This window comes from Carassius carassius, chromosome 8 (genome assembly GCF_963082965.1).
Source record: "Carassius carassius chromosome 8, fCarCar2.1, whole genome shotgun sequence".
Classification (NCBI taxonomy): Eukaryota; Metazoa; Chordata; class Actinopteri; order Cypriniformes; family Cyprinidae; genus Carassius; species Carassius carassius.
Genome location: NC_081762.1, coordinates 26,432,313 through 26,460,004, shown reverse-complemented (window position 1 = coordinate 26,460,004; position 27,692 = coordinate 26,432,313). Strand labels below are relative to the sequence as shown.

Below are 27,692 nucleotides of genomic sequence, written 5' to 3'. Positions count from 1 at the left end.
TTAAAACTAACATCCTGGAGAATGGTCGTCCATCTCTTCTCACTCCATGTCAGAGCCACCTCAAAGTGAAAGAGAAATTGTGTCATGGTGGGGAGCAAAAGTCTGTTGTTTTTTCCCATTCGTTCAATGACGCTACTCATTGCATGCAAGATAAAGATGAACTTGGGCTCAAGGTATTTGAGAGAACCAAAAAGGATAACAAACCTGCCATGTCCTTCGAGGATGAGATCTTCTTGAAAATCATGCAAACAGAGTTCCAACAAGATGAACAGAAAAACTGGGTCACTCCTTTGCCATTTCGGTCACCCAGACCATTACTCCCAAATAATCGAGAACAAGCTTTGTCTCGCCTTAATTCTTTGCGTCGCACACTGAGCAGAAAACCTGAGATGAAGGAACAGTTTTCTGCCTTCATGGAGAAGCTCTTTCAGAACCATCATGCAGAAAGAGCACCACCTATCTTCGATGATGAAGAATGCTGGTACTTACCCATCTTCGGAGTGTATCATCCGCAAAAACCGGGACAGATACGGGTGGTATTTGATTCCAGCGCGCAACACCAAGGTATTTCTCTGAACAATGTGCTCCTCTCAGCCCCTGACCTAAACAACTCCCTGTTAGGAGTGCTGCTACGGTTCAGGAAAGATCTCATTGCAATTATGGCGAACATCCAACAAATGTTCTATGGTTTCCTGGTGAGAGAAGATCACAGAAACTATTTGAGATTCCTCTGGTACAGAGACAATGACTTGAGCAAAGAAGTGGTAGAATACCGTATGAGAGTACATGTTTTCGGGAATAGCCCTTCTCCGGCAGTGGCCATATACGGTCTAAGGTTAGCTGCACAGCAAAGTGAGCAGGAGTACGGAACTGACACTTCACACTTTGTCAACAGACATTTCTACGTGGATGATGGGCTCATGTCCTTTCCCACAGAAGCTGAAGCGATCGACCTGCTCAAGCGCACTCAAGAATCGCTTTCAAAGTCGAATCTTAAGCTCCATAAGATAGCTTCAAACAGTGTCAAAGTGATGCAAGCTTTCCCACCAGAAGACCTGGCTTCTGGCCTCCAAGATCTGAATTTTGGAAATGAGATTTGGCCCACTCAAAGAAGTCTGGGTTTATACTGGGACATAAAGACAGATACCTTCACCTTCAAAGTTGCAATTAATGAACAGCCCTACACTCACCGCGGAGTGCTCTCCACCGTGAACAGCATCTTCGACCCTTTGGGCTTGGTGGCACCAGTGACGATCCAAGGCAGAGCGCTAGTACGTGAGCTGACTAAAGAGGTGCATGACTGGGACACAGCCCTTCCTGAAGAGAAAAGAAACAAGTGGAAAAAATGGAGAACCTCACTTCAAAAGCTAAGTAACATTCACATCACACGCACATACCTACATCATTCACTCTCTAACACTTCATACACTGAGTTGTGTGTCTTTTCAGATGCCTCGAACTGGGCCATAGGGGCAGTGGCTTAAATTCGAGCTCTGACTGATGAAGCGAGGCCAAAGTGGGATTTGTGCTGGGCAAGGCAAAGTTATCACCTCGTCCTGAGCCTTCCATCCCTCGCTTAGAGCTGTGTGGAGCGGTGCTGGCTGTAGAGATGGCTGAACATATCCTTGATGAACTAGACTACAAGCCGAATGCTGTGAAGTTCTTTTGTGACAGCAAAGTAGTCCTGGGATATATCTACAATGAGTCCAGACGCTTCTTCGTTTATGTGCACAACCGTGTTCAACGGATACGCCAGTCGACTTCTCCAGATCAGTGGAATTATGTGCCTACGGATCAGAATCCAGCTGATCTAGCGACGAGATCTGTGGTCGCATCACAGCTTAATGACACTATATGGTTCACAGGACCTAGCTTTCTCTACAAAATGCCCCAAGCGCAAGAGTGTGAGTTCTTCAATCTGGTGAATCCTATGGTGGATGCAGAAATCAGACCTTGTGTGACCAGCTTCATTACTCAAATTGACAGAAGCCGCTTCTCAAAACGATTTCAGCGCTTTTCAACCTGGGAATCTTTGCTAAGAGCCGTTTCCTTTCTGATTCATCAAGCACGTTCTCACACGTCAAGTTCCATCAGCACATCGCATGCGTGCAAGGGATGGCACCAGTGCAGTGAAATACGCACTCCTGAAGAGCAGGCAACTGCAAAGAAACGAATTCTTCTACATGTCCAGAAAGACCTATATCCAGAGGAGTATGCTGCTTTGAAGAGGAACGAACAGGTTTGTCAGTCAAATGGGCTGCGGAACCTCGACCCCTACATCTATGACGATCTTTTGAGGGTTGGGGGACGTCTGAGACACTCCTCTCTTGAATCAGAGTTGAAGAATCCAATCATCCTCCCAAAGCATAGTCATGTTGCCAAACTGTTGGTGAGTTACTACCATTCCAAAGTGCACCATCAAGGCCGACAGATTACGGAGGGAGCAATTAGATCGGCTGGCTTGTGGATTGTCGGAGGGAAAAGACTGATAAACTCCATTCTTCATTGTTGTGTAACATGACTCAGAGGAAAGCAGGAAGTTCAGAAGATGGCAGATCTACCTCCTGAGCGCCTCAGTACATCTCCTCCATTTACCTACGTGGGGTTAGATGTTTTTGGTCCATGGACAGTGGTCACTCGACGCACCAGAGGTGGGGTAGCTGAAAACAAAAGGTGGGCTATACTCTTCACGTGTATGAGTATACGAGCAGTACACATAGAAATTATAGAATCCATGAACACTGCCAGTTGCATCAACGCTCTGCGACGTTTTTTTGCTGTGAGGGGACCAGCAAAACAGCTCAGATCGGACAGAGGTACCAACTTTGTCGGAGCTAGCCAGGTATTGGGCATGCAACCAACAAAAGAGAACCAGACTAGTCTTCTGAAATACCTCCATGAGAATGGCTGTACGTGGGAATTCAATCCTCCACACGCTTCCCACATGGGGGGAGCGTGGGAACGCATGATCGGCGTGAGCCGCAGGATTCTAGACGCAATACTGTTGCAGAAGAAACATGCTCACTTGACTCATGAGGTACTTTGCACTCTGATGGCAGAGGTGTCCGCAATCATAAACGCTAGACCTCTGGTTCCCATCTCATCGGACCCCTATTCTCCATGCGTACTCACTCCAGCCATGCTCCTTAACCAAAAGCCAGGAGTACCTGTCCCAATTGAGAACTGCACTGAGAAGGATCTCCTAAGATGTCAGTGGAGACAAGTACAAGCATTGGCCAACGAGTTCTGGAGCCGATGGCGAAAAGAATACATCAGTACACTTCAACCTCGACGCAAGTGGCACGAAACTCACCGAAACTTGCACATTGGAGATGTTGTGTTGTTGAAACAAGCTCAGTTCCCAAGGAATGACTGGCCTTTGGGCTTAATCACATCCGTCTTCCCGAGCAGTGACGGAAAGGTCCGCAAGATAGAAGTTAAAACAACCTCAGGTGGTAACGTGAAAACATTCTTACGACCTATTTCTGATGTGATCTTACTCCTAGCTAAGGGGGACTAAGTAAGATTCACCACAAACTGTTATAGTAGCATTAATAATGCCAGGTGGGGAGTGTTCTGCCTCTGTTAGAGGCTGTGTATAATTTACGATGTACATTTACATTTATGAATATTATAATTTCGTAGTTGTTTAATATTCTTTATAAGTTTCATTTTATTTGCCGCTATTATGCAAGTTCCTATGTTAGGACTTTTATTTTGACGTGTTTCCACGAGCAATGCGCATCGGGTAACAGGAAATAACGAGCTCATGGTGCAGTGAACGCGTGAGAGATGTTTCTGTTGCATTTGCGACAATCTTTCTTCTAATCCCTGCCGTAAGCATTGGCTGTAAGTTAATTTGAATCATTTATCTGTTTAGTGTATATTGCAGGAGTTTAAACGTGATATTTAAATGTTTATGTTATTGCAGATTGGCGCTAGTGCGCTGTATTGATAATGCTTCTAACCTGAGTTAGCAATGTATCTATATACATTTTACTTGTTACATTGTTAATAAGTATGTCATTCTGATTTATATTAAGTTTTTTATATTTCTTTCATTTATTTACAGTTTTACTCGGTTCAATGGCCGGTGTTTTTGCCCATGTAAACTGCAATACTATTAAAGGAGCAAGACGCTCATATCCTGGCTCTTGAGCAGAGTTTGGCTTGCTGTTAATATATATTCACACTTCGAAAGCAAACATATATAGAGAACAGTACAAACATACACAGATATCTTACAGGATTAATGGAAGAAAACATGAACGCACTGGTGGAAAAGAAAGAAACATGCATTTTATTCAAGTTGTTTAGTTTGTAACATCTAATTAGAATTGTAATATCTTCATGGATCATTTAGACTCATTTACCGGTCATTTCCGATGTCACCGAAGGAAGCAGCATCTAGCTGGACAGAGACAACCAGACTACAGCTTTAAAACAGATATAAAAACATGATAAATTCATAACATGATAATTATTGGACATTACATTCAAATCAACAAACATATCGCAATTTCTATATCAGTGTCTCGCTTGATTGTCTTGGGCTGTAAATGATTTCCATCAAAATCCCACAGTGGTTTCTTTTAAATAGTTAGGTCTTAAAGAGCCCATTAATTATAATTATTTATTTTTTTCTTGTTTTCTTCTGCTCCTAACCTAAATTTTTCATCTTGTCACCCGGAGGGTTCTGAAGAGCATTTCTGAAGGACAAAGTTGGCTGATCTGGCGGAGACCAAAACCACTCTTTTTGGGTTTTTTTTTTAACCAGGTTGTAAACATTTATTTATTTATTTTCTGATGTAAAGTTTGGCATTGGAGCCTGTCTCTAGTGGCCAGTCGATGAATTGCAGTTTCAGTCACGTGTTGGATTCGAGAGACACTGGAAGGTTGCTGTTTCGTTGTTTAAACATGGACACATATGATCTGGAAATATTAACCATTGCTATTTCCTCCAGTTCTAGAGTTCTATTGAATGCTAATATGAAAAATAATATCACTAGGTAAGTAATAACAGGTAAGTAATCTCAAAAACGAGTTAGGCTACTCTATGTGTCCCTTTATTTGCTATCTGAAGTCCACAGGCGTGCGGTAAACCATTGCAGGATTTCATACTCCTGGCTTTACTAGTAATTCAGAGGTATCCAGATCATCTATTCTGCATTTTTGGCATGTTGTAATTGGCATTAAGATATCTACAACATAATTTTAACTAGTCACAATATAGATTGTAGGTATCTGAAAGTGCATGCAGACAGATCTTTGCAAAGCCCCACTTTAAACATCTTAAGCAATCCTACCGTGGAAACTAACACATTCAAATGTAGCAGGTTCCACCCTTACTGATGTGATGTGACTACATTTGATTCAATTATATTACTTGGTATGCATTTAGTATGGTTTAATAGTAGTGTCTAGATGCTCTATATCAGTGTGTTAAGTGGCCATGTACAGTAAATATTTTGGTGTTTTTTTTGGAAGCATTTCAAGCAAACAAACACAGGGATTAGTAAATGAATTTTATTCTCTCAAAACAAGAAACAATTAAAAATTCATATTGTGTGGCAATTTTTACCCATCTCCACAAACTGTGACTTGCTCCTCATTCGACAAGCAGTGTCCTTGCATTGAACAGCACAACGAGAATGAACCTTGTCCAGTCCTCTCCGAGTTCAGAGACTTCGTCCAGCACCATCCAATGGGATCCGTTTTTAGGACATTTTCTTTAGAACAATAATAAAATAAAATATACTTGCAACCTTGTTTCAAGTCAAACTTGAATAAATAGAAATGTTCTTAACTTTTTTCCCTCTTGTTTTTTTAGATGTTTGATTTTCTTTTTCTTTTTTATTCTTTTCAAAACGTCAAGAAAAGATGAGTGCCAAGAGGTGGAATGTTGCGTTGAATGTCTGAACCGTCGGCCACAAAACCTCGACCCCGACCTGAATCTGTGGACGACACTAGATCAGGGGACGGCCCAGCCTCTGGTCCACATGCACTGTACACAAAACTGCGAAAAATTCCCAGATGTCTGTATCAAAACATGCTGTATTACTCAGACGGTGTGCTCGATCCATGTTGCAGATCCTTTTCAACATGCTTGCTTTGAATAAACGAGCCATTCTCTTGTAACAGAACAGTGGAATCATGACAGACCCATAATCTACAGCTCCGTCTCCACATGAACACAGAATTATGGCTGCATTTCAAGGGAGGAATGTACAATATTCCTGTTCGTTTTTATATCGAAATCAATATTGTACATTTATTGTTTTCCTCGACAATCCATTGCTTTTTTTTCTGTTAACAATATGAGATACAAAGTCTCATCAGGCCACACCTGTAACCGAGATCTGTAAAAATACAGAAGAATGTTCTAAAGGACGACAATCACATCGTTATCATTTTGCATTCAGTCTCTTTGAAAATCATGCACTAGAGAATTTCATATTAAAAATAATACAAATTGTTGAAAATGGCTAATCTGGTCATCCTTAAATAAGTTTCTTCCTCTCTCTCTTTTTTTTTTTTTTTTGCAAGTCTTGAGGAAAATAAACTTCTGATTTTTTTTTTTAACAACTCTGCATCCATGCAAAAAAATTATAATAATAATAATCTCTTAAATTTCATACAGTACATCAACAAAGAGATCATCATACCGGAGCACAAAAAAAAAAGTCTATTATTTATTTAATTAATTTCCTTTTTCTACCTCCCCCAATCAAACAGGAACTTATCCATTTCTCATCGCCGAACTCTGAAGATCAATCCAGTGGAGATCTGGCTTGATGTAGGGTCATTCCCATGAGAACGTCAAGTCTCTGAGGTTACCCTTTCCCTTTCCTGTCTTATCTTAGCCAAGCGCTTCTCTCTTTATGGATCTTCTTTTGACAGCTTGGCTTACAGTAATGGCTACAACGCTACTGTAGGTAAGAAACACTGACATCTCTTTGAATACAACAGAGAGGAAGCAGCCAGAGTACATCGGCGTCTTCCTTTTCCGGTGGAAATCAGCACTCTTAACGTCCTACGGTTAAGAGTCAGACTCCGCCGAATCCCTGGCTGCATCTCTTCAGCTGAACGGAGAGACTTTTTCTGTGGCGTTCTTTCCCTTCGTGCGACAGCAGCATACATTTTCTTTTCATTTATCTTTTTTTTTGGCAGCAGGACGCAGGCCTTTTCTTAGCCTCTTATCGCATGGGCTCAGAGGACACAACATCAAGCATGCAGTGTAACCAGGACGTGTCCCGTCCAGACCGTCTCCTCTCTGTCTGTAGCTGGAGCTACTCACGCCGCTCTCTACTCATCTCCTCGTGCCGCTACGACCGAACGCTGGAACTGTCCAGGCCTGAACCTGGAGGTTTACTACTTAAAGGTGCCAAGGTTGGGTCCACTAATGAGGTGGGAGGAAAGAGCTTGTACCAGCCAATCACCATGTTGGTCAGCTCTAAATCGTCTAACAGGATCTGGGCGGCTCCCATGAAGGATTTGTGGTCCATGCGTCCATAGTCCCCCCAAACAATGATCTGTAAAGAAAGACACGATTGGTAAAGAGTTTCAGGAGTATCTGGTACAGTGCTGTTATCGTGAACAAAAACAGTTTAAGTACATATATTTAGGGCTGCGCGATTAATCGAACGTGTTTAATCGCGATTGTCATCTGCATTTAGTTAGTTAAGCCGTTGTTTAGCCATAATTCTCTGACGAGCTATACAACATCACGTTCATAATCGCAGGCGAACAATTTTAGGATTATGAAATCAACGAAATTTTTGGCGATAATGACAGCTGTTTGCGCATCTTCTCAGTGAACTATGGCTCTGTGTAGTAAATGCTGCTCCATCTGAGAGCATGTGAAAATACCACTTAATAACATGTTTTTACTCCAAATTCACTTCATAACATCAGTCGAGTGTTTGTAATAAATCCTTCTGTGAGATGAATATGTATGGAAGTTTTAAGCGGCCATGCATTATAATTTTTTCCTTCTTGTTTTCTCGTTATCTCGACATAACGAAAGTCGTTTTTTCGTTTTAATGACTTAATTTTCTCATTATCTCGACATAACGAAAGTCGTTTTCTCGTTATAATGACTTAATTTTCTCGTTATCTCGACATAACGAAAGTCGTTTTCTCGTTATAATGACTTAATTTTCTCGTTATCTCGACATAACGAAAGTCGTTTTCTCGTTATAATGACTTAATTTTCTCGTTATCTCGACATAACGAAAGTCGTTTTCTCGTTATAACGACATGACAGTTTTACTGTTGCTATAGTAACGAACTCAAATTTGACAGGCATCTGATGGACCATGCAGACACTCATGTAATAACGTCTACAATACTGTACATAAATAAAGGCTGATCAATCACTGTTGATTTTTCCAGAGACAGTACACCAAACGTTTTGTTTCTGTTATTAACAAAAAGTTTATATATATATATATATATATATATATATATATAATTGTTTTTGCAATGCATATTGTAAGCAAATAGGATGCGGTCCTTGTGTCACCTGTAAAACCTTCCCCTCAGGATTCTCCTCAAACTGAAGCTGCTGTTGATAAAGAGGATCCAGTGTTTTTCTCGCCGTCCGAGTTTTCTTTTTGTTGATGCACTTCCCGTTGTCCAGCAGATATACTTTTACATAAGGTGCTGCAAATATTAGACCACAAGGACTTACATATAAACCTCATAGAATAGTAAAGGAACAGAAAAAAATGTGCATTGTGTCATGACGAGACAGACCTGGCGTCTGTTTGTTCCCTGGTTTGCCCACCAGGCCTCGAGCTCGAATAACTTCAACATCCAGCCTCTCCTTCCTGTGCACCATACCGATCTGGATGTCACCTGCAGAGAAAGGCCACAAGCCAATAATTCATTGTAGGCTTTAATTGACCTGTTTTAAAAGCGTTTTTAACAACATTTTATATAAAATAGCCTAATCTTTTGTTTTCCTCACTCCACTTCAGTTATGCAGTAATTAGGCTATTGTGGGGCAAATATATTGTTATTTTCATTTAATTAAAATAAGAATGTTACCGTCCAACATTAATTGGAAATACCAAATCCTCTTTGCCAATAATTGTTGTTTTTGAGATCCTCCTCTTTAGCCACATCCCAGCAAGAGGAGGTTATCGTGGGGCAGACAGCATGAAATCACCAAAACTTGTTCTATTTTGTTGTAGATCATTAAACCTTTACGCAGGTCCGAAATCAGTTTCGTGAGGTGCCTTCCTGTGCAAACGCCGCCTGCAAAGTCATTGACGGATAACAACAAGTCAGCTGCCTAGGTTTTCGGATGCAGCCCTTGATTAGCTGGATCAGGTGTATTTATTAGTTAGTTATATGAGTTAGAGATAAACTGCAGGAAAGTGGCTCTACAGGAGTAGGTTTGGACATCCCTGGTCTAGAACGAAATCCCAACACAAATGGTAACAGGAGATGGATGTAAATGGTGTAAATAGTAATTGTAATCGTGTCACTGAAAACCATCTTAAAACCAGTTGGATCCATAGTCTTGTTTCATGGATGATGTTTCATGGATGAAATGGAACTATTTAAGACAAAACTGAAATATACTGATATAATATATACTGAATACATGAGTTGTTCACGCGAACAACCAAAGAAAACAGTAAGCAATGATACTAACCCATTGGGGGTGTGGCCAGTGTCTGTCTCCCTGCAAGCTGGGCGGGGCCAAGACCATCCAAAAACTCAGTGAACTGGCTATCTGATGAGATCTTCACTCCAGGGAAGATTAGACTTTGAACAGATAACAGACAGAACATCTATTAAGTGGGTGCTGATAGCCTCTGACAAGACATCACTAGCCGTGTTTCCACTGTCGAGCTTAAACAGGGCCAGTCGCGTTTCCACTGTCACTTCAGGGGATTATAATCATTAAACAAGGCAGAAATATTTATAAGTGATGTAACAGACTATGCACGCTAAACATTAATGTTACCATAGTAAACATGGTAAATATGAACGCTTGGAGAAATCAGACGTCAGCTTCTTATTCTCTATCACAATTGTGTAGCCTATTTATTTAGTAAAATATCATCTTGTCTCGAGTATAGCTCCACGTAGCATAGCCTATCATCAAAATATAATAATGTTTTATGTTCGGGAGCTTTTATAAAAATAGAGATATTATCATTCATTCTAAATGTGATGTATATAGGCTACTGTGGCTACAAATAAACAGAAATAGACTCGACTGAATAAGTAGGCTATTTTCATAAGCGTTACAAATAAATAAATAAAATAGAAATGTATTTCTGTGTGATTAATTTTGAGTCCTGATGAATTAATTCATTATGATCAATTTATCACTTATTCTATAGTGAAACATCGATGCTTTTGCATTTGAATATTTACCAAAGCATGCAAACAAACGGCTGCTTTTATCATGTTCGTTTTGTGATCGCGCATGCTCCAGTGACGTATTTCTTAGTTTTCTGATAACTTCTCTTTGTTGGTGAAATGATGAGGTTGCGTGACGTTGTTCCTGAGAGGCGTGTAAAGGGCGAGTTTTAGTGATGCGCAGCGGAGCTTCAGGCTCAACTGTGGAAACCCTGCACTATTCTGTCCTCGGTGCTACTGGCCCGAGGCTATTAGCCCCAACCCGGCCCGTTTTAAGCCCTGGCTCGCACTGGCCCGACAGTGGAAATGCGGCTACTGACACAGTGGTGATGGCATCATGTGATTTAGGAATACATGGACCTTTGTATTTAGAAGTAGATTTTAAAGTACTTACTTTCCAGGTTTTGCCTTTTCACCCTCTTCAGTGGTCTCTCGGCTGGGCTGCCGCGTCATCCTGCTCTTCATCTCGACTGCTAAACCAGTCTCTACACTCCGCTGGATCGCCAGACGCACCGGCTTCTTCTTCTTACCCTCCTCTGAAAATGACAACAAGGGAAGGGAACATGAGTAAATGTGTGACACTTCTATAGACTGTGTCTTGAGCCCTTCTTGATTCTGACTCAGCCTTAAATCGGATCAAGTGCAGTGTTGAGTACTACAAATCTGCATGTTTTGTGGTCTGTATCAACTCACACACAAGGTCTCTTAGTGCAATCGTCTATCACTGTGTGCTGCAGAGGGTCACGTGACACTGACATGAAACCAGGCTTCATTCAGAGCCTCTTCCTCGTTCTGTCTCGTCTCAGAGTCCAGGCTGAGACCTGGGGAGGTTTAGTCTGACTTAAATGAGCTGGTCTCGGCTATAACACTGCCACTCCACAGCTACGTTGCTTGGGCAAACATATGGTACCATCCCAAACTTGTGGCACAAGAGTTGCCAGATGTCGACGTGTCAAACTATTTAACAAACAGCAATGTTCTGAAAGTGCCACAGAGCAATAGTGTTCACACTACAAATGGTCTCTTACTGTTGTCTCTGCTCATCTAACTGGGTCGGAGAAAGTATTTTAACATCTGAAAACATTACATATTTCACCCTTTAAGAAAAACATATCATTGACAACTACTGAATGAGATGCTTTAAAAAAGACATGTTATGACCAACAGAGGGCTTCAGTCTGCCGCTCTGAGCAGCAGCACAGTCCTGAATCAATCTATCTATCTATCTATCTATCTATCTATCTATCTATCTATCTATCTATCTATCTATCTATCTATCTATCTATCTATCTATCTATCCAATCAAAGCAGAGAAACCAAATATATCAAACATCATATCCAGCTCTTCTGGCTTTCATTTGGTCATAAACCATTCACAATGAAATTCAATGCTAACAAAAAGCTTTCAAAAGAACTGGCCATAGCAGCGCCTGTCACACTTGGCAAGTGGCTTCATTCTTACCTCCGTCTGTCTTGTCAAAGGAGTTCATGCAGGGGAAGTAGACGGCCAGTGCCTCAAAGGAGGCAGACAGGCTAAGCCGGCTCTGTGAGCGCTGCATCCGTATGCTGGGGAGAGCGGCGCTGCCATCCTGTCCTTGTCTGCCCATTTTACCACCCCAGCACTCTCAAACACCTCTAACAACACTGAATGAGGACGGTAGACGAGTAGAGCTGAAGCTGTGAGACGGTTCTGGAGAAACAGGTTTGGTAGAGTTGTGTTCAAAGCCTCTCATCGGTGGCAGCCGCGAGTCTTGTTAGTTCTCAGGTCGATATGCGGTTAAGGACGACTGTCTGACTGTCTCCTCTACAGCACGCTACTTCATCTGAGGGGTGGGAGGGGCCGACGGTGGCATGTGCATGTGGCCAATCAGAGGCAGAGAAACTAAGAAACCCCCTCAAACGCTTCTCCAGGAGGCAGAGCTCTGCCTAGAGATATGTTCGCACACAAACACATGCACATGACTTGCCTTCTGACTGCAGCTTCATCAGCCACTACACTGGCAATTATATACTCACAATAGTGTTGGGAAGTGGTTAAAACTAGCAAAGCTACTACACTGATTACATTTATTTAGTGGCGTGGAAACAATTCACCGGTTTCAATGAAATGCTACATTGACTGCATTGTATTGTGGACACAGATGTACATAGGAGTGAACAGAAACAACAGCTGCCAAACAGTCCTTAAACTAACCTTGCAGCTGAAAGAGATACATTAGACTTTATTTTGCAATATTACTTGGCATGAGATGACAATAAAACCTGATATTTCACTTCGTGATGAGTTTTTAGGCAAACAGACACAGCATGTACTTCAGTGAATACAGGACCTTCAGCTTAAATGGGAGACAAAATGCTGTAGCTATAAATAGTGTATTGTGTGTAAGCTGAAATCATCACCCTGCTCAATACCAGCTTAAAATAAATCCTTCCTATTAAAGTCTGGAGAATACAGTCGTGACTCATACCACTGCTCAAACCTCAACATGTCAGACAGTAACACAAATAATGTAATGCACATAAATCCAGCAGAGCGCAACACTTCCCAGCACGCTTCTCTTGTATCGTTTCTTATCCAACAAACTTAAAATACCATCTAAGTACTTAAAATAACTGGATGTTTGAAATCTGTAATATAAACCACCGCCTAGTAAATATATAGCTGTCTATACTAAACACTAAGATTGCAATAGTGCAGAAACAGAAGACTCTTGTCTGACATTAGACTCACTGTGTGGTCACAGCATGTCAGATCAAACTGAAAGGATGCTGGTTTAAGTCACGGTCGCAGACAATGTGAATGCATAGAAGTGAAACACCTGTAGGGCTTTATGTCCTTCAGATGTAAGATGCAGCGAGTACATGTGCATACAAGCATTATAGTGTATAAGCCATGGCATGCTCCAAATCTGTGCTCACTTTAATTTTTTATTTTAATTAATCCCTGTGATCAAATCTGAATTAAATCCAGTCTTCAGTGTCACATGATCCATCAGAAATCATTCTAATATGCAGCTTTGCTGAAGAAGAAACATTTCAACTTTTTTTTTTTTTTTAAATTTAAAACGTCCTTAATGCAGTAAAGCTATAAATGGAATACAGACCAAAATAAACCTGAAAGAATCAGTCTAACAAATGAATGGAATATTCCTCATTTCGAATTCATAATGCAAGACTCGGGACTGCTTTAATGCTCCAATAAATAGTCTCTAATAACAGTGGCTCTTTACATCGTATCATGTGCTGAGATATTGGCTTGTGTTGACCTATGACCCACGGGAACAGATGGACGTAGTGAGCGGTCAGTGTGTTATTAACAGCCGGATCACACGGGCTGTAAATGCAAGTCCATTATTCCACAGCAAGTGGTTTACACAATCCTGTAAAACAGCCCATGACAGGGTGTTTAGAAAGGCTTGGCCGAGCAAAGAGCTATATTAGGTTACAGGCCCTATTACAAGCACCTATAGGTGTGCACAATTCTACAGGCTGTTTTAAAATGCAGGTAGTCAAAAATTGGGCTCGATCATATTTGACAAAAATGCACATTTTACCCAGTATTTAAAAGTTATATTTTTAGTGCTTACCGTATCATGCCTTTAGCTTAGCAAAGTGCTAATATATATTGGTGTGCACTATATGTATGGTGTATAATGCATCTTTGGTTGTTTGTCAAGCTTCAGTACAAGATTAATTTAGCAAAAGGTTTATACACAGGAACCATTTGAATTAACTGATTCATTAAAATGAATCTAAAATGAGCTCCTTTGGCAATGAAAATGACATTACAAACAGCAACTGTGGGTGCTTGAGCACCTGACCCTTTGCCCCTTGGTGCCCAAAGTGCCCTTTTGTCAAAGTAAATTTTCCTCAAATTTTTTGTAATAATATGGCCTTTTGTGAATGCCTGCCCATGCTCAATCTAAATATTAGTAAAATGTATTAATAATAATTTAGCCGTAAATAAAATGACCCACATGATGACCTTTCACCTGACGACCTCCTCCGAGCGGGACGATTCCTCTCAAGCTGCACGCGCATTTCTTAATAGCTAGAGGATATTATTAACACCGCGGCAGCTGGTAAGTGGTGTTTCATTCTCAGCGAAGTGATTTTGATGTTTATTTACTTATTATTATTTTACAAGAATGATGTGATGTGAGAACATGCAGATATGTTGTTTATATTGCTGTGTGTAATCTGTAGTGTAGAGTAACGTTAGCGTGCTATTTGAGGGAGAAAGGTTTCACAGGCATCGAGGGGTATGGTCTTTTTTATGTTATTTGACTAAACTAGTATTATATTACAGTATTTATTTATTTTTTTAAAACATAGAGTGCCTTAAAAATAATTATCACAACACTGGTAAGATTTATTCAGATTTTCTCATTCTCTGAATTATCATTATAAAAATAAAAACAATTAAGAAATGAATTAAAATATAATTATATTTAAATGTGACACAAATATATAAATATATACATAAATATATATATATTGACATCTGACACCTGACATCAAAGTGCAGTGTGAAGGAGATGGATGAATAACATTTGTAGTCTGTCATTTGTTTACATTGCAAACGTGTTCAATTTTAGACAACAACAACTGTAACAGTAATAATAATATTAATCTCTATATTCCTGTGTATCAGTTGTTTAATGTTTTGTATCAATATTTAAGGTGGACTTATTGATTAAGTGCAAGAGTAGACAGTAGTGATGGTTAAAATAATAGATTAATGATGAAATAGTAAATTATCCCTTGTTTCTAAATGGACAGAGAGTTGAAAGTAATAGAGCTGGGGCCCGTTTCACTAAGGAGGTTCAACCAACTCTGAGTTTAAACTTGAACTCTGAGTTGACTTACCCTGAGATGGGAAACTCTTGAGTTTTCGGTTACAGAGCAGCTGAAATTAGTTGGTTTAATCAACTCTAAATTGACTGACTCTGAGTTAAGCGTGTGCACCACAACTATAAAAAGCCAGTATCAATGGAGCGCCGATATTATGATTCACCATGGCAACAGCTCCCGCCAAAAATCCATCTGCATACTTCAGACTCAATACAAATGTAATTCTTCTCAGTGTTATAATATCACATGTGAAAACCGGCAGGACATTAGATTAATGAACTAATAGCTAATCATTTTATGTATCTCATGGGCAAAAAATATATATAAGATAATCATATTAATAATATTTTAAGTGCAATTTTCTAATTTTACAAATGATCTGCCAATAGCGTAAGAAAAATACGGCAGTGGCTATTTACACTAAGTGGAATTAACATACTTTCTTAGCGATAGATCCTATTTACAGTAGGCTAAGGGCAAGTAGCTCTAGATGCTATTTACAGAAAAAAATGTACAGTGAAAATCGTGATATATTCTATTTACCATTTTTTAGCCTCACTCCACTGGTTGCCCATTCATTTTAGAATTAATTTTAAAATTCTTCTTTTTGTATTTAAATCCTGCAATGGTCTTGCCCCGCTATACCTCTCTGAGCTTGTACAATTTTATACTCCTTCCCGGTCTCTCAGGTCAGCAGATCAGCTGCTCCTGAGAGAGCCTAAAACAAAGCGGAAGCTCAGAGGGGATCGTGCCTTCGCAGTTGCAGCTCCAAAACTTTGGAATAGTTTGCCTCAGCACATCAGACAGGCCTCCTCTCTGTCTGTTTTTAAATCCCACCTAAAGACCCACCTCTTTTCCTTGGCTTTTAACACCTAGTAGGAAGTTGACTTCATTCATTTATTTTATCTTAAGGATTTTATATTTATTTGTTGTTTAATTTTAAATTTTGTTACTTTATCTATTGAGTCCATTGTATTATTATGCTTCTGGTTGTTATTTATTATTATTGTATTTGTATCTCTGTGTGCAGCACTTTGGAAACCATGTGTTTATTTAAATTGTGCTATATAAATAAAATTGGATTGGATTGGATGTAAAAGTAGCAGTTCTTTGCAACAGGTTAAGTGTAAATAATAATTAGATGCTAGTTATACTTTATACTGGTAGATACATTTGCACCTCAGTATTGTTATACATTAACAGGATGCAATAATAACATATTGTAAATGATTATATTGATTACAATTATAAATAGTTGTATCATTATTAAACACTCGTTAGGCACTTTACTTCCACTTTTAGAACATTTTGTTCATTTTTATTGAAAATAAATTCTAATGTGACACGTGATGGGAAAAGTGAGAAGAATGAGCTCGGCAAAAACCGGACTCTAACACAATCAATCACGTTACAAGCTAGTTTCCGTGCACAAAACATTACTCCCTACACCACTGAAGCCGTTATTCATATGTCATATTTAACCTTATGTGTCGATGGAGGGCGGAGCTACAGTAGATTTGCACTTAGTAATAGACACTCAGAATAAGGTTTACCATTTGCAATAAGATTATTTTTATTACCACACTGGCATATAATTTTGCTTAAGTAAAATGCACTTAATTTAGACCCCCCCCCCCCCCAGGAAACAGGACAAAATTTGTTATATCATTTTCTTAAATAGAAAATCAATCTTTATTTTATCTTTATCTTATATCTTTTTTATATTTGTACTTGGGCAAAAAAAGAAGAAAAAAAAACACTTAGTAAGAAGAGCATTTTTCCACCGTGCATTAATGAAGTGTTTAAAAAGGGGGAGGAGACCGAAATAAACTCTGGGTTTATCAAAGAAAACCTGCTCCCAACCAGGTTAACCTCCCATTCTGAAACCGAAAACGTAGAGTTTCCCTCATTTCAGGGTAAACATACTCAGAGTTTTCACTTAACCTCCTTTGTGAAACGGGCCCCAGATGAGGAGATGGAGACACAGGAAGAAAAAGAGGGAAATGTAGAGGCACAAGTGACAGAAAGGGAGTAGGGAACAGCAAGCCAGGAGACAGAGGCTGGTGAGAAAGAGGAAAATGTAGAGGCACAAGTGTTTTCTATAGTTTTTTACTATAACAGCTGTTCTTAATTATTCTGTAGAACAGAGAAGAAAAAGCCATCAGGTTGGCACAACTTAAGACATTTCAGTTTCTGATCCCAGAGCTATTATTAGGTGGAAAGAAAATATTTGTTTAACTTTTACACTTAAAATTGTCTTTTCTATTTTTTCTTTTTCAAAACTGCATCAGAGCATTTGCTGCTGTATCAATACATAATCATCCATATCGATACGCGAATCAGCAAGATGCGAATGCATCACAATATATTGCTGTATTGATATTTTGAACAGTACCATTTAAAGCCTTGTTCCATGTGCCCCTTTTATACTTTGAGCACCTGCCCTTCCAAAGGTCTCTGCACGGCCCTGCATCTACATCATCTAGGATGGCCTGAGGGTGAGTACATTTCCAGCTCATTTTAACTATTGGATTCATTATTTCTTTAACTTTTTAGTGATTCTGCAGAAACAGACTGCAAGACCGTGCTGTTGATACCGTGGAAGAAATAATCACTCTAAAAGTGAGAGAAAGCTGCACAATGTGGACGAATTAACTGTGCAAATCAACAACAGTGCAATTTATAAACTTTATATACACACCAGATATGATTCTTTGGCAGTTCTGCTTTAACTCCAGTCCATTAATATATGCTGGTATTAGCATACTCAATGTAGCTGTATAAGTAAATAGCTCCTAGGAATAACATGTTGTCTCTCTGTGACCCATTAACACCAGGTGCCCATTACCAGACTGAACTAATGACCTTCAATGTCCAGAAACACACCACATGACCACAGCCAATGATAGACTGACAAAAGCCACTGGACTAGTCAGAAAAATGTTACTAGTGCTGTTTGTTAAAACAGGTATCACATCCCATGTTTGTCAATAAATTCTGCTTCAAATCTAGGTTTGAGTAATCTAAGATTTTTACCTTCAGATGATAAAATGCTTTTATTGTAGCATAACATCACATAGAGCTAAAGATGGGCTCCTTTGAGTTAAACAAGCAGCACCACTCACAAAACACTTAAACACCACACCATCACATCTACTTGGGCAAGCATCGATCTCAATTTCTTCAGATATTGTAAAAATCTAGTTTCAATCAATTCAATAATGTGTATCTAATATTAAGGGCTTTAACTGAAATCCAGAATGTAATCCAGAACAAGTATTGGACATTTTTTATGTGTGGTTTCGTGTTAATATATCATCAAGTGCCAGTCCAAGGCATGTGCTCATGATTTTACATCATGCCTTACTGACGCACACAGCCAGTGTATCTATCCTCCTCCAGACTCTGTGTGTCTGTGTGTGAAAATCAGAGTATTTTTAGCAGTATATGACTGATCTGGCAGGAAACAGAAAGGAGACGATCTTTAAATACGTGAGGATCAAGCACTGGGAGTGAGAACGAGCCTGTTAAGTATGGAAACATGTTGATCTGAACAGCGGGAGAGTGAATCATTACTGCAGCAGCTCTGATGCCACGAAAAGAGATTCTGGTGGAGGTACACAGCCATGCCTAATTTGTAATTTGTTAAAAATGTAATTAATAAAATTTGTAATTTGTAAATTTCGAGGTCCCGGAACAAAGCGGGGTGATCGATCTGGCAAGCGTGGGTATTTTGCATCCGCTTCAGGTAGTTCTCAGTGCTGCCTACTTGCATTTCTTTGGTAAAATATAGGTTTGTGTATGTTTTATTGAATCTATAAAACAGTTTCATTGTTGTAAATCATTTTATTTTATGCAAAGCAAACTAAAAGGGCAAGATGTCAATCATCTCAACAAATCACATCAGTCTTTTCGCGGCGATTAATTGTTTAATTTTTGCTTATAAAATTCTTATTAAACGAGTTTAAATGCAAGAAATATTGTATACATGTTTAAAAAAAATAGGTTGTATTGAGAAATGTTTTTAACAAAAATAAAGGCAATTATCCTGTAAATGTGGTTGTGCGTAATATTTTACATTCTGAGGTTTTAATTATCTGTAAGTACCTGTTCATGTACAAAGTAAAAAAAGCTGGTATTTTTGTAAACAAACAAACAGAAAGTAAAAGAGAGAATTCGCCATTGTTTCTGATAAAGCTTGCCCTCACACACACACACACAAATCAGTGCCCTCCAATTACAGATGTAGTTTATTACCGTGGAAATAAAACCTGGCATGGATAACATGCATATCTAATTTCATACTTTTATAGTAATTTTACATTTTAAGGGGATAAAGTTACTGACATTATCATTATTGTGCAGCATATGCATGCTGTAAGTCAGCATAAACGTCTTTTAGTGGGGTGTGAGGGGATCTGCCAAATGAGGAGCCCGTTCCGAATCCAGCTGGTTCCAGCACAAATTAAGCCCTGAGTGTGTGTAAATGACACAAATGTGCAGTATGTCATATTGACAACTAATGGTTGAAATGGGCATTGCAGTCCAAATTCAAAATACTGAAGAGAGCGGTCTCTTCCGCTCCCTCCACCTCAGACTCAATGTTCACACGGGTTGCCAGATTGAGGACACGCAACAAGAACAATGAGCAATAAGCCCTACTTTGTAAGTTGAGTTGATTTTCCCGTGTTTTAATATTCCTCCATAAACGTTTTTAGATGGATGCTGAGGCTTTTTAGGTCAGGTAGAATCTGCAATCTCTGATCCAGTTTGTTTGCAAGCCTCAGTGGCTGCAATATGCTGTGTTTTTCACCAACTGGCCACCCGGGGTGTTGATTGGGTAAACTGGCAGAGGGCGGAGTCACAGAGACCGAAACAAAAACAGACAATCCGACACGGAACACACATTTAACAGCAGAAAAACTGTCTGTAATACTGTTTTTCTGATGTGAACCTGGCATGTTTCCCAAATATCTGCAAACATATTATGGTATTTTTATGCCTTAGTACAGTCAAGACCATAGGCGGAGCGTGTGGAAGGCTTAGGGGCAAAAATGCACCTTAATTGGACAAAAATGCTCCTGCACAAACAAATATAATCTATTACGTCTGTTGCTAACAAAGTTAATATGATGGCGCTATTTTACAAACAAATATCGAGAGCGCATTATTGTAGCGCAAATGCACATTAATACAACTTTTTGAAAGCTGAGATGTAGCTGCTCTCATCAGGAAAGAGTGCGCGCACTTAAAACGTATCTCTCCTCTCACTTAAACTGTGTCCTTTGCTCTCTCAAATCTCTCTGTGCTCATGCGCTATAGATATAATTTTCACACATGAATTAAACGTTGTCAAGGGTTATCATTATGCACTTTTAAAAAGTAGTCAAAACTTTGTTTAGCTATATCTCTTGTATTTTGATATCTTTGCACCAATGCATCTCTCTGTAAAATAGGCTACATTGTAAACACTGTTTTAAAAGGTACTATAAATAAAGGTTTATCCAATCAGACCTCCACAACTGACCAATGAAAATACTACATGAAATATTATTGTCTCAGTAAACTGAACCTGGAATTCTTTTGACAATGAAATCTTTAATTTCTTTCCAGTTTAATAATATTTATCAATGTTAATGAAATAGGTGGATGATCTTGGATGATCTGTACAGCCTCTGTCCAACTGGTTGGTCTCTGAGCAATTTATCTAAAACGCCTATGGCCCTAAAGACTTTATATAAAACATCAATGTTATGTCATAATATGTCAGATAGATAGCTCAACTGAATTTAAAATCATTGCATTAACTTCTCAGTTTGTATGATGGCAATAATAAGTAACAACTCCTCAAATCAACAACAAATGTAAAAATAGATGTAAATGATGCAAATTATGATTTTTATGAAAATCCACTTAATATTAGCTATACATTCAATGGCACTTCAATGACTACAGTGATATGATAGATATATGTAATATTATTGTATGCAAATGCATTAAACCCATAGAATATAATGTAGTACTGTTATGGCAAATATGATGGTTATTTACATATCATCCATACATGTGATTCGTTTCTAATATTATGACTAGGGATGTCCCGATCAGGTTTTTTTGTCCTCGAGTCCGAGTCATTTGATTTTGAGTATCTGCCTATACCGAGTCCCGATCCGATACTTTTATAATACATAAAAAAAGAATAAAGAAGAGCGAAAAAAACTGATCCAGGATCTTCAATAAATTACATTTTGAAATATATTCAAATATAAAGCAGCTATTTTAAATAGGCTAGTAAAAATATTTCAAAATCTTACTGTTTTGCTGTACTTTGGATCAAATAAATGCAGGCTTGGTGAATAGAAGGGACTTCTTAAAAAAAAAAAAAACCTTAACAAGCTTACTGTTCAAAAACTTCTGACTGGTAGTATAGGCAACTTTATTTTTTCTCTAATTTCTAGCTTTTAATTGGCTTGGAAATCTATAAATGCTGGACAATAACAAATAATAATGATTTGTTTATATACTACAAACACTGTTTATCACATAATAATGCAGAATAGTTTCTATACTGTAATAAATACTATGTCAATCAGCACTGCATTGTTCATACTTTATTTATCACCTGCTGGAGATGACTTGAAGAACAATTTATTGTCGTGATCGTATATTAATGTCTTCGTGTTTGCATAAGTTTCTGTTTTCCTGTGCGCACCACAGCATAGCTGGATGCTTTTGTCCATATTAGGAATATCCTGATATCAGCGCGAGAGCGCGCTCCGGCTTCGAGTATGAATGAGACACACACAGCATGAGAGTTTAGCGCTCTGTGATGTTCATCTCGCTGTATCCTGAGTCCGAATGAAATATCAGGTCATGCACAAACTATCATGTCTCTTTGAGTTTGAATCTATATTTATTCACACCAGCTCTTGAAAACAAAGTGATGTCATGCCGCACGCGTTGCTGTTTCTGTGTGGAGTCAAAAGGGTCTCACTCTGTGCCACCGCATAACAAAAGATGTGTTAAAAATTAATGAGAATATATATATATCCGAGTCCTGATCGGGAGGTAACGTCCGATTCCGATCGAGTCTGAAACCACGCGATCGGGCCCGATTTCCGATCACGTGATCGGATCTGGACATCCCTAATTATGACAAAGAAGTATTAAATTGTAAAGAAATCACAGATCCATCTTTGAAATCTGATTGGTTAATAACTTTTGATTTGGTTTAATTCAGGTGCTAAAATAATTAATATCTATAGCGCCTGAGCCCAGAGAGATTTGAGAGTGCACAGGACACAGTTTGAGCAAGAGGAGATCATAGAGGAGAGACACGTTTTAAGTGCGTGCACTCTTACCGGGCGAGAACAGACGGAACGAAAATCCAAACAATGGAAATCCACGCGCAAGCGGAGAGATTTGCGCTCGCACATTGTATTAATGTGCTTTCACGCTACAATAATGCACTCTCGATATTTGTCAGTAAAATAACGCCATATATATGAATAGTCAATGTCGTAAATTAAGATCTTCTCATGTTGCGCCGTATTTTATTTTAGCCGTTTTTACAGTGTTGCGCATTTCAACTAATCACACACAATTCTGTTGAGTATAGGAATGCAATGGCCAATCAGAAGCGTTCAGATGAGTCGTCGCTGAAACTCATCAGTTTTGTTGAGAGGGTGTGCGTTCGCTGACTGAATTCCAGACTCTTGTGAATTCCCTCATCATAAACGACAAAGCGCAAATCTATGTACAAAGAGATTCATTTCACAGTTTATACATAGGCTACTTTAGTGATTATAACCATAGTTTTGTTTTTTTTTGATAGTGCTTAACCTCAAGATTGAACAATGTTAGTGATAATGTATAGCCTATAATTTATTCGGTGTTTGAATAATCGTGGAGAGGAAACATTATATAGCCTAATTATACATTTCTGACATTATTATTAAATTGTAATCTCGTTAAATACAAATTCGGTCCCATTAAATATATATATATATATATATATATATATATATATATATATATATATATATATATATATATATATATATATTTACCCTACATGACACCCATGTCTGGTTCTTGCCTATAAAGACGTGTTTATGATGTTTAATACATTTGGCTGCTTTTAGCCTTACCCTGGAGTTGGTTCACACTCCGCCTATGGTCAAGACATTACATACAACACCTAGTCATAAAAGAGAATGCATGCAAGCATGTTGTCCGATTGTACACACTTTACACAAAGCCAGAGAAACGCTTTGTTCTTTCCAGCACAGATGTGTCACCCAAGCTGTTAGTTTATATGAACTAAAATAGTGCTCATTTGCATCCATTATGTCAACTCACCAGTCAAATCAAAGCAAGCGCTGCAGGAAGTTCCTCCAGCAGCAAAGCCCTTTTAAACTCAACAGTCTTCCCTCAACAGACAGCAACAGGGCATCTGTGAGGGCAATTTACCCCCTTGCATGCTGTAAATGCTGTAAATCTACTTTATCTAAAGGGAAGCTTTGACCAGTGTGTCTGATCTTAGATTTCACCGCATGACTACGCAGAACATCCAATTCAATCCATCCCATCCCAGCAGGTCTTTATGAGGCAGAGTGGGGCATGAGGCATGATTACACCAGTGGGACCCCTGAATCCTGCCTGTGAGCTGTAGAGAAGGACATGCACTTCCTCAAAGCTAGCTCATATCTCTGTGTGTGTGTGTTCAGATGGGCCACTCACTGGATCACGACTTCCACCATGGAAAAACTGAATGACAAGGTGCTTTTTCTCAGAAAGAGAGAGAATAGGAGGTCATTTTGGGACATTAAAGGTATATTTTTTTTCAAAGATTTTTTTTTTGAAGGTAAAGTTTCAGTTTTTTCCTATTACACTTTTTTTAGTGATAAGTACTTCTTTATCTTGCAGTTATTCATATTAGTAGGATCAATAAAGAAAAGTAAGAAAATCCTTTTTAAAAAAATGCCTTTTTATATTCATACTGGTTTTCCAAAACTTTGATTCTGTATATTAAATAGATAATTCTTTCAAAATATTTATAACTGAAAAGCAATGAATATTTTCTAATCATTTACTCACCATTATGCAGTTCCAAACCTATATGACTATATTGAATATGTCTTTTTGAATCATTCATCGTTCTCATTTTTGGGTGAATTATTGCTTTAAATGATTTTGTCATGTGGTGTAACCAAGTAAAAAATATATATAATACACATTTATTATATTTTGAACACATTAGTGTATACTGTAGTACATCTTAATCTTTTTTTATACATATAATGAAAATATGAAGTTTTTCAACATATATGATACTTGGTTTATAACAAAAAAGGTTTGTTTTATTCTTGACTGCGAGGCTCTCTGGTGCCACCTTAATGAGATCACTTCCTGTTTTTGTTTTTTTCTACATGGTGGTTGCTCCACATGATTTCTACACGAGTTTCTACTGGCAGTGATTATATATATCACACAGTGCTGTAAAATGAATGAACACAGACGTATTCAGATTCAGTTTTATGAATAAATTGCACCAGTTTGACTGCATGGTCCAACTGGATCCTAATGATCCTGATTGATCTGAATGGCTGTGATGCTTGCTCAAAGCCAGCTCTTGCATTACAGTGTAGAACAAAATTACAATATCACATTGTGCTGGTACAAAAGCAATATTTGCATCAGATGGGAATTACTGTTGGTAATGGAAAGATTGACTTTCTTAAATTTTCTAAACTTGGGTTTCGCCAGTAAATGCCATAGAAGAACCATTTTCGCTTCATTTTCCTTTCAGTGATCGGTTCCTAAAAGAACCATTCTCTTTCTTAGTATGAAGAACATTTAAATATTTAAAGAACATTTGTTTTCCCATTATAACAAACCTTTTGTGCAATGGAAATATTCCATGTATGTTTACGGATCACGATGGAAACACAAACATTTGAAAAGATTGACATGCGATCCATGATGGTGTTGGCAGCTGCCACATTGTAGTCCAAAGTGTGCCAGACCTTGAGACGACCAGACCTAGTTCATCTCCTCAATAACAAACACTGTGGCCTAGAAAAACATTCAGACTTGTTCACGGTTCCTCCACATCTATCTAAAGAGTGGCACGTGAGAGCTTCTGCTCAAAGCCATTGTGCTGATAAACGCCGCATTAAACACAAAAGACTAACTCTCACTGACAGAAATAGAGAAACTACATCATCATAGATTGGGCCGTTTAAACAGGCTGAATCGGTGCATATTGACTGCATGACCTGCATTTACAATAGAACTGAATGCTCTGCAAAATACCTCATCTAAACATGGCCTTCTCTTTATCTGTTATTAAGGTCATCAGCAAAACATCGTATCCACCAGACATCCTTATTCACGGCAAATTAATAGAGTTTCACGGGGATGTGAACTACATAAAGTAGAAGCCAATAAAAAAATAATTGCAAGGCCATCTCCCAAAACACTGCAAAATTGAATTACATTTTTCTAATTTAAAATCTAAACGCTCTTGAATCAAGATGCATTTTCTCGAGAAACAAAATTACTTGGGATACTAAGTCTTATTTTCTAAAAAAGGTATCTATAGTATTTTTACTATTATCTAAATGTTTTTCTTTTCTTGCTTAAATCAAGAAAAAGGGTCTTAATTTAAAGGGAAAGCAATATTATTTTTGTTGCCTCATTGGCAGATATTTTTTTCTCTTGTTTTAAGCAAAAACAAACAACATTTTGATATTTTTTTCCCAGAAAACAAGACTTAATGTCTTAAGCCATTTTGCTTCTAAAGTAAATGCATCTTAATTTGTTTTACTAACAAGAAACTATGCTTCTATCCACAGGTCAAGAGCTGTAGTTCCAACCACTCAAGTTTGTGATGCTGATTGCGAATGTTCATTTGAACCATGGTTTCCGGAAACACATAAGAGTTGAACTATGTTGGTAATGGTAAAGTAAAGTTCACCACACGTTTGTGTTTGTGTAGCAGCTCAGTTCACTCACGCTCTGGGTCCAGCTGGGAGGTGCTCTGACTCTTCTTCCCCAGTCCCACCATGGCGGCCATCTTGGCTCCAAAGCTGGAGCGCCTCTTCTTGTCGTCGTCCTCGTCGTCGTTCCTGCCCAGCGAGCACATGTCTCCACCCACACTGGAGCTCTTGGTGATGTTGGAGCCCGGGGTGGCCGTCTGAGCCCTGTGTTTCATTTTAGATGTAAACTCACTGTCAGCCATGTCAGGTGCAGGACATACAGGAAGAAGAGGACAGGAGGACAGGAAGAGAGAGGAAGGGACAGCATTCAGCTACAGGATTTAGGAAAAGGGTCAAATGTGAAGGACAGACACACGGGTACAACATACACAAGACGGGACATCTACTGAGGAGCATAAGCATGATGATGTATTTTTGTATGCCAAAACCCAGAAATGAGTTGCATTTTAGCACTGTCCTGAAATAACTGGGCTTTTGGTCGAATTCCTGAAATAAGGTCTCTGTGTTAACACAAACTCAAGAAATCTTCACATTTTATTCTACAACATAAAATACATCAGTAATACCTCTTGGGATTTAAAAAAAATAAAGCTTTTCCCTTTGTCTTGAAGAGGTGTTTGCTGACAAGTGTCTAAATTGGACTACAGAGTTAGTTTAAACTGGACTAAACTCGTTATGTTTAGAATCTTGCTCTGGTAAACTATTCTGACTCAAACTTTCAGAGAAAATGGTTTCTAATAAAGACGCTGTAGTTTGTTTATAGCCTACTTGAAGCCTAGGCTTCACAATTCATAGAATTGTTCATTTGTAAAGATTCTATGACATAAAAACATTCAAAACTCATAAACGTTTGCTGATTACAGAGCTTATTTATGCAATTGTCCAAAAGCCAATGGAAAATCCTTTTGGGTTTTTGTCAAAGGAACCAGGCTGATGCAAACATGTATGGGTTGGTCAACAAAAACACACTAATGGCACCAAACAAGAGAAATCTTTGCAAACTTTGTGAGTGGCCTAATTGTGCGAAAGTGGAACTAGGTCCAACTAAAGATGAAATGAAGTATATCTGATTGTGCTAAAGCGGAACTATTGCAAATATACTTCAGGCACACTTTAAATATCTTGCATCTAAAGACCAATATTATACCGAAGTCAGAGAATCCTTACTAAACCTGTTTCAGATATTAAAACACCTTTCATGCATAATATTAAGAAATGTGCAAGTTTAATTCTAATTTTATATCAATAAGTTAATGGATTTGAAGTAAACTTAATATGAAATAAACACATTTTAAATAAATGATGGCATAGGATTTAGTTTTTAGTTTTTATACTAGGGTAATGTTGTCACATGAGGTGTAAAGACTGTGCTGCTTTGTCTACTTTGAGCTCATCCGCCACAACAGACTGCTGTAAAATATAAAAACTCAGACTCCGCACCATTCATTTAATCAG

At 38.5% G+C, this 27,692-nt stretch overlaps 1 protein-coding gene across 7 annotated transcripts in view; it reads right to left on the bottom strand.

Moving 5' to 3' along the window:
• Positions 1–5,512: 5,512 nt before the first annotated feature.
• LOC132145655 (regulating synaptic membrane exocytosis protein 2-like) overlaps positions 5,513–27,692 on the bottom strand; it is a 175,685-nt gene continuing 153,505 nt past the window's right edge. For 5 of the 7 annotated variants that reach the window (XM_059556820.1, XM_059556821.1, XM_059556822.1 and 2 more), the window contains 6 exons: positions 26,254–26,468; positions 10,775–10,916; positions 9,665–9,777; positions 8,758–8,859; positions 8,525–8,664; positions 5,513–7,532 (listed from right to left, as the gene is read on the bottom strand). In XM_059556820.1, coding sequence (XP_059412803.1) covers positions 7,326–7,532; positions 8,525–8,664; positions 8,758–8,859; positions 9,665–9,777; positions 10,775–10,916; positions 26,254–26,468 — 919 coding nt within the window. In that variant the 3' untranslated portion in view covers positions 5,513–7,325. Of the gene's footprint in view, positions 7,533–8,524; positions 8,665–8,757; positions 8,860–9,664; positions 9,778–10,774; positions 10,917–11,842; positions 12,102–26,253; positions 26,469–27,692 lie in introns of those variants that run through there. The other 2 variants (XM_059556826.1, XM_059556825.1) reach the window with 2 other exon arrangements.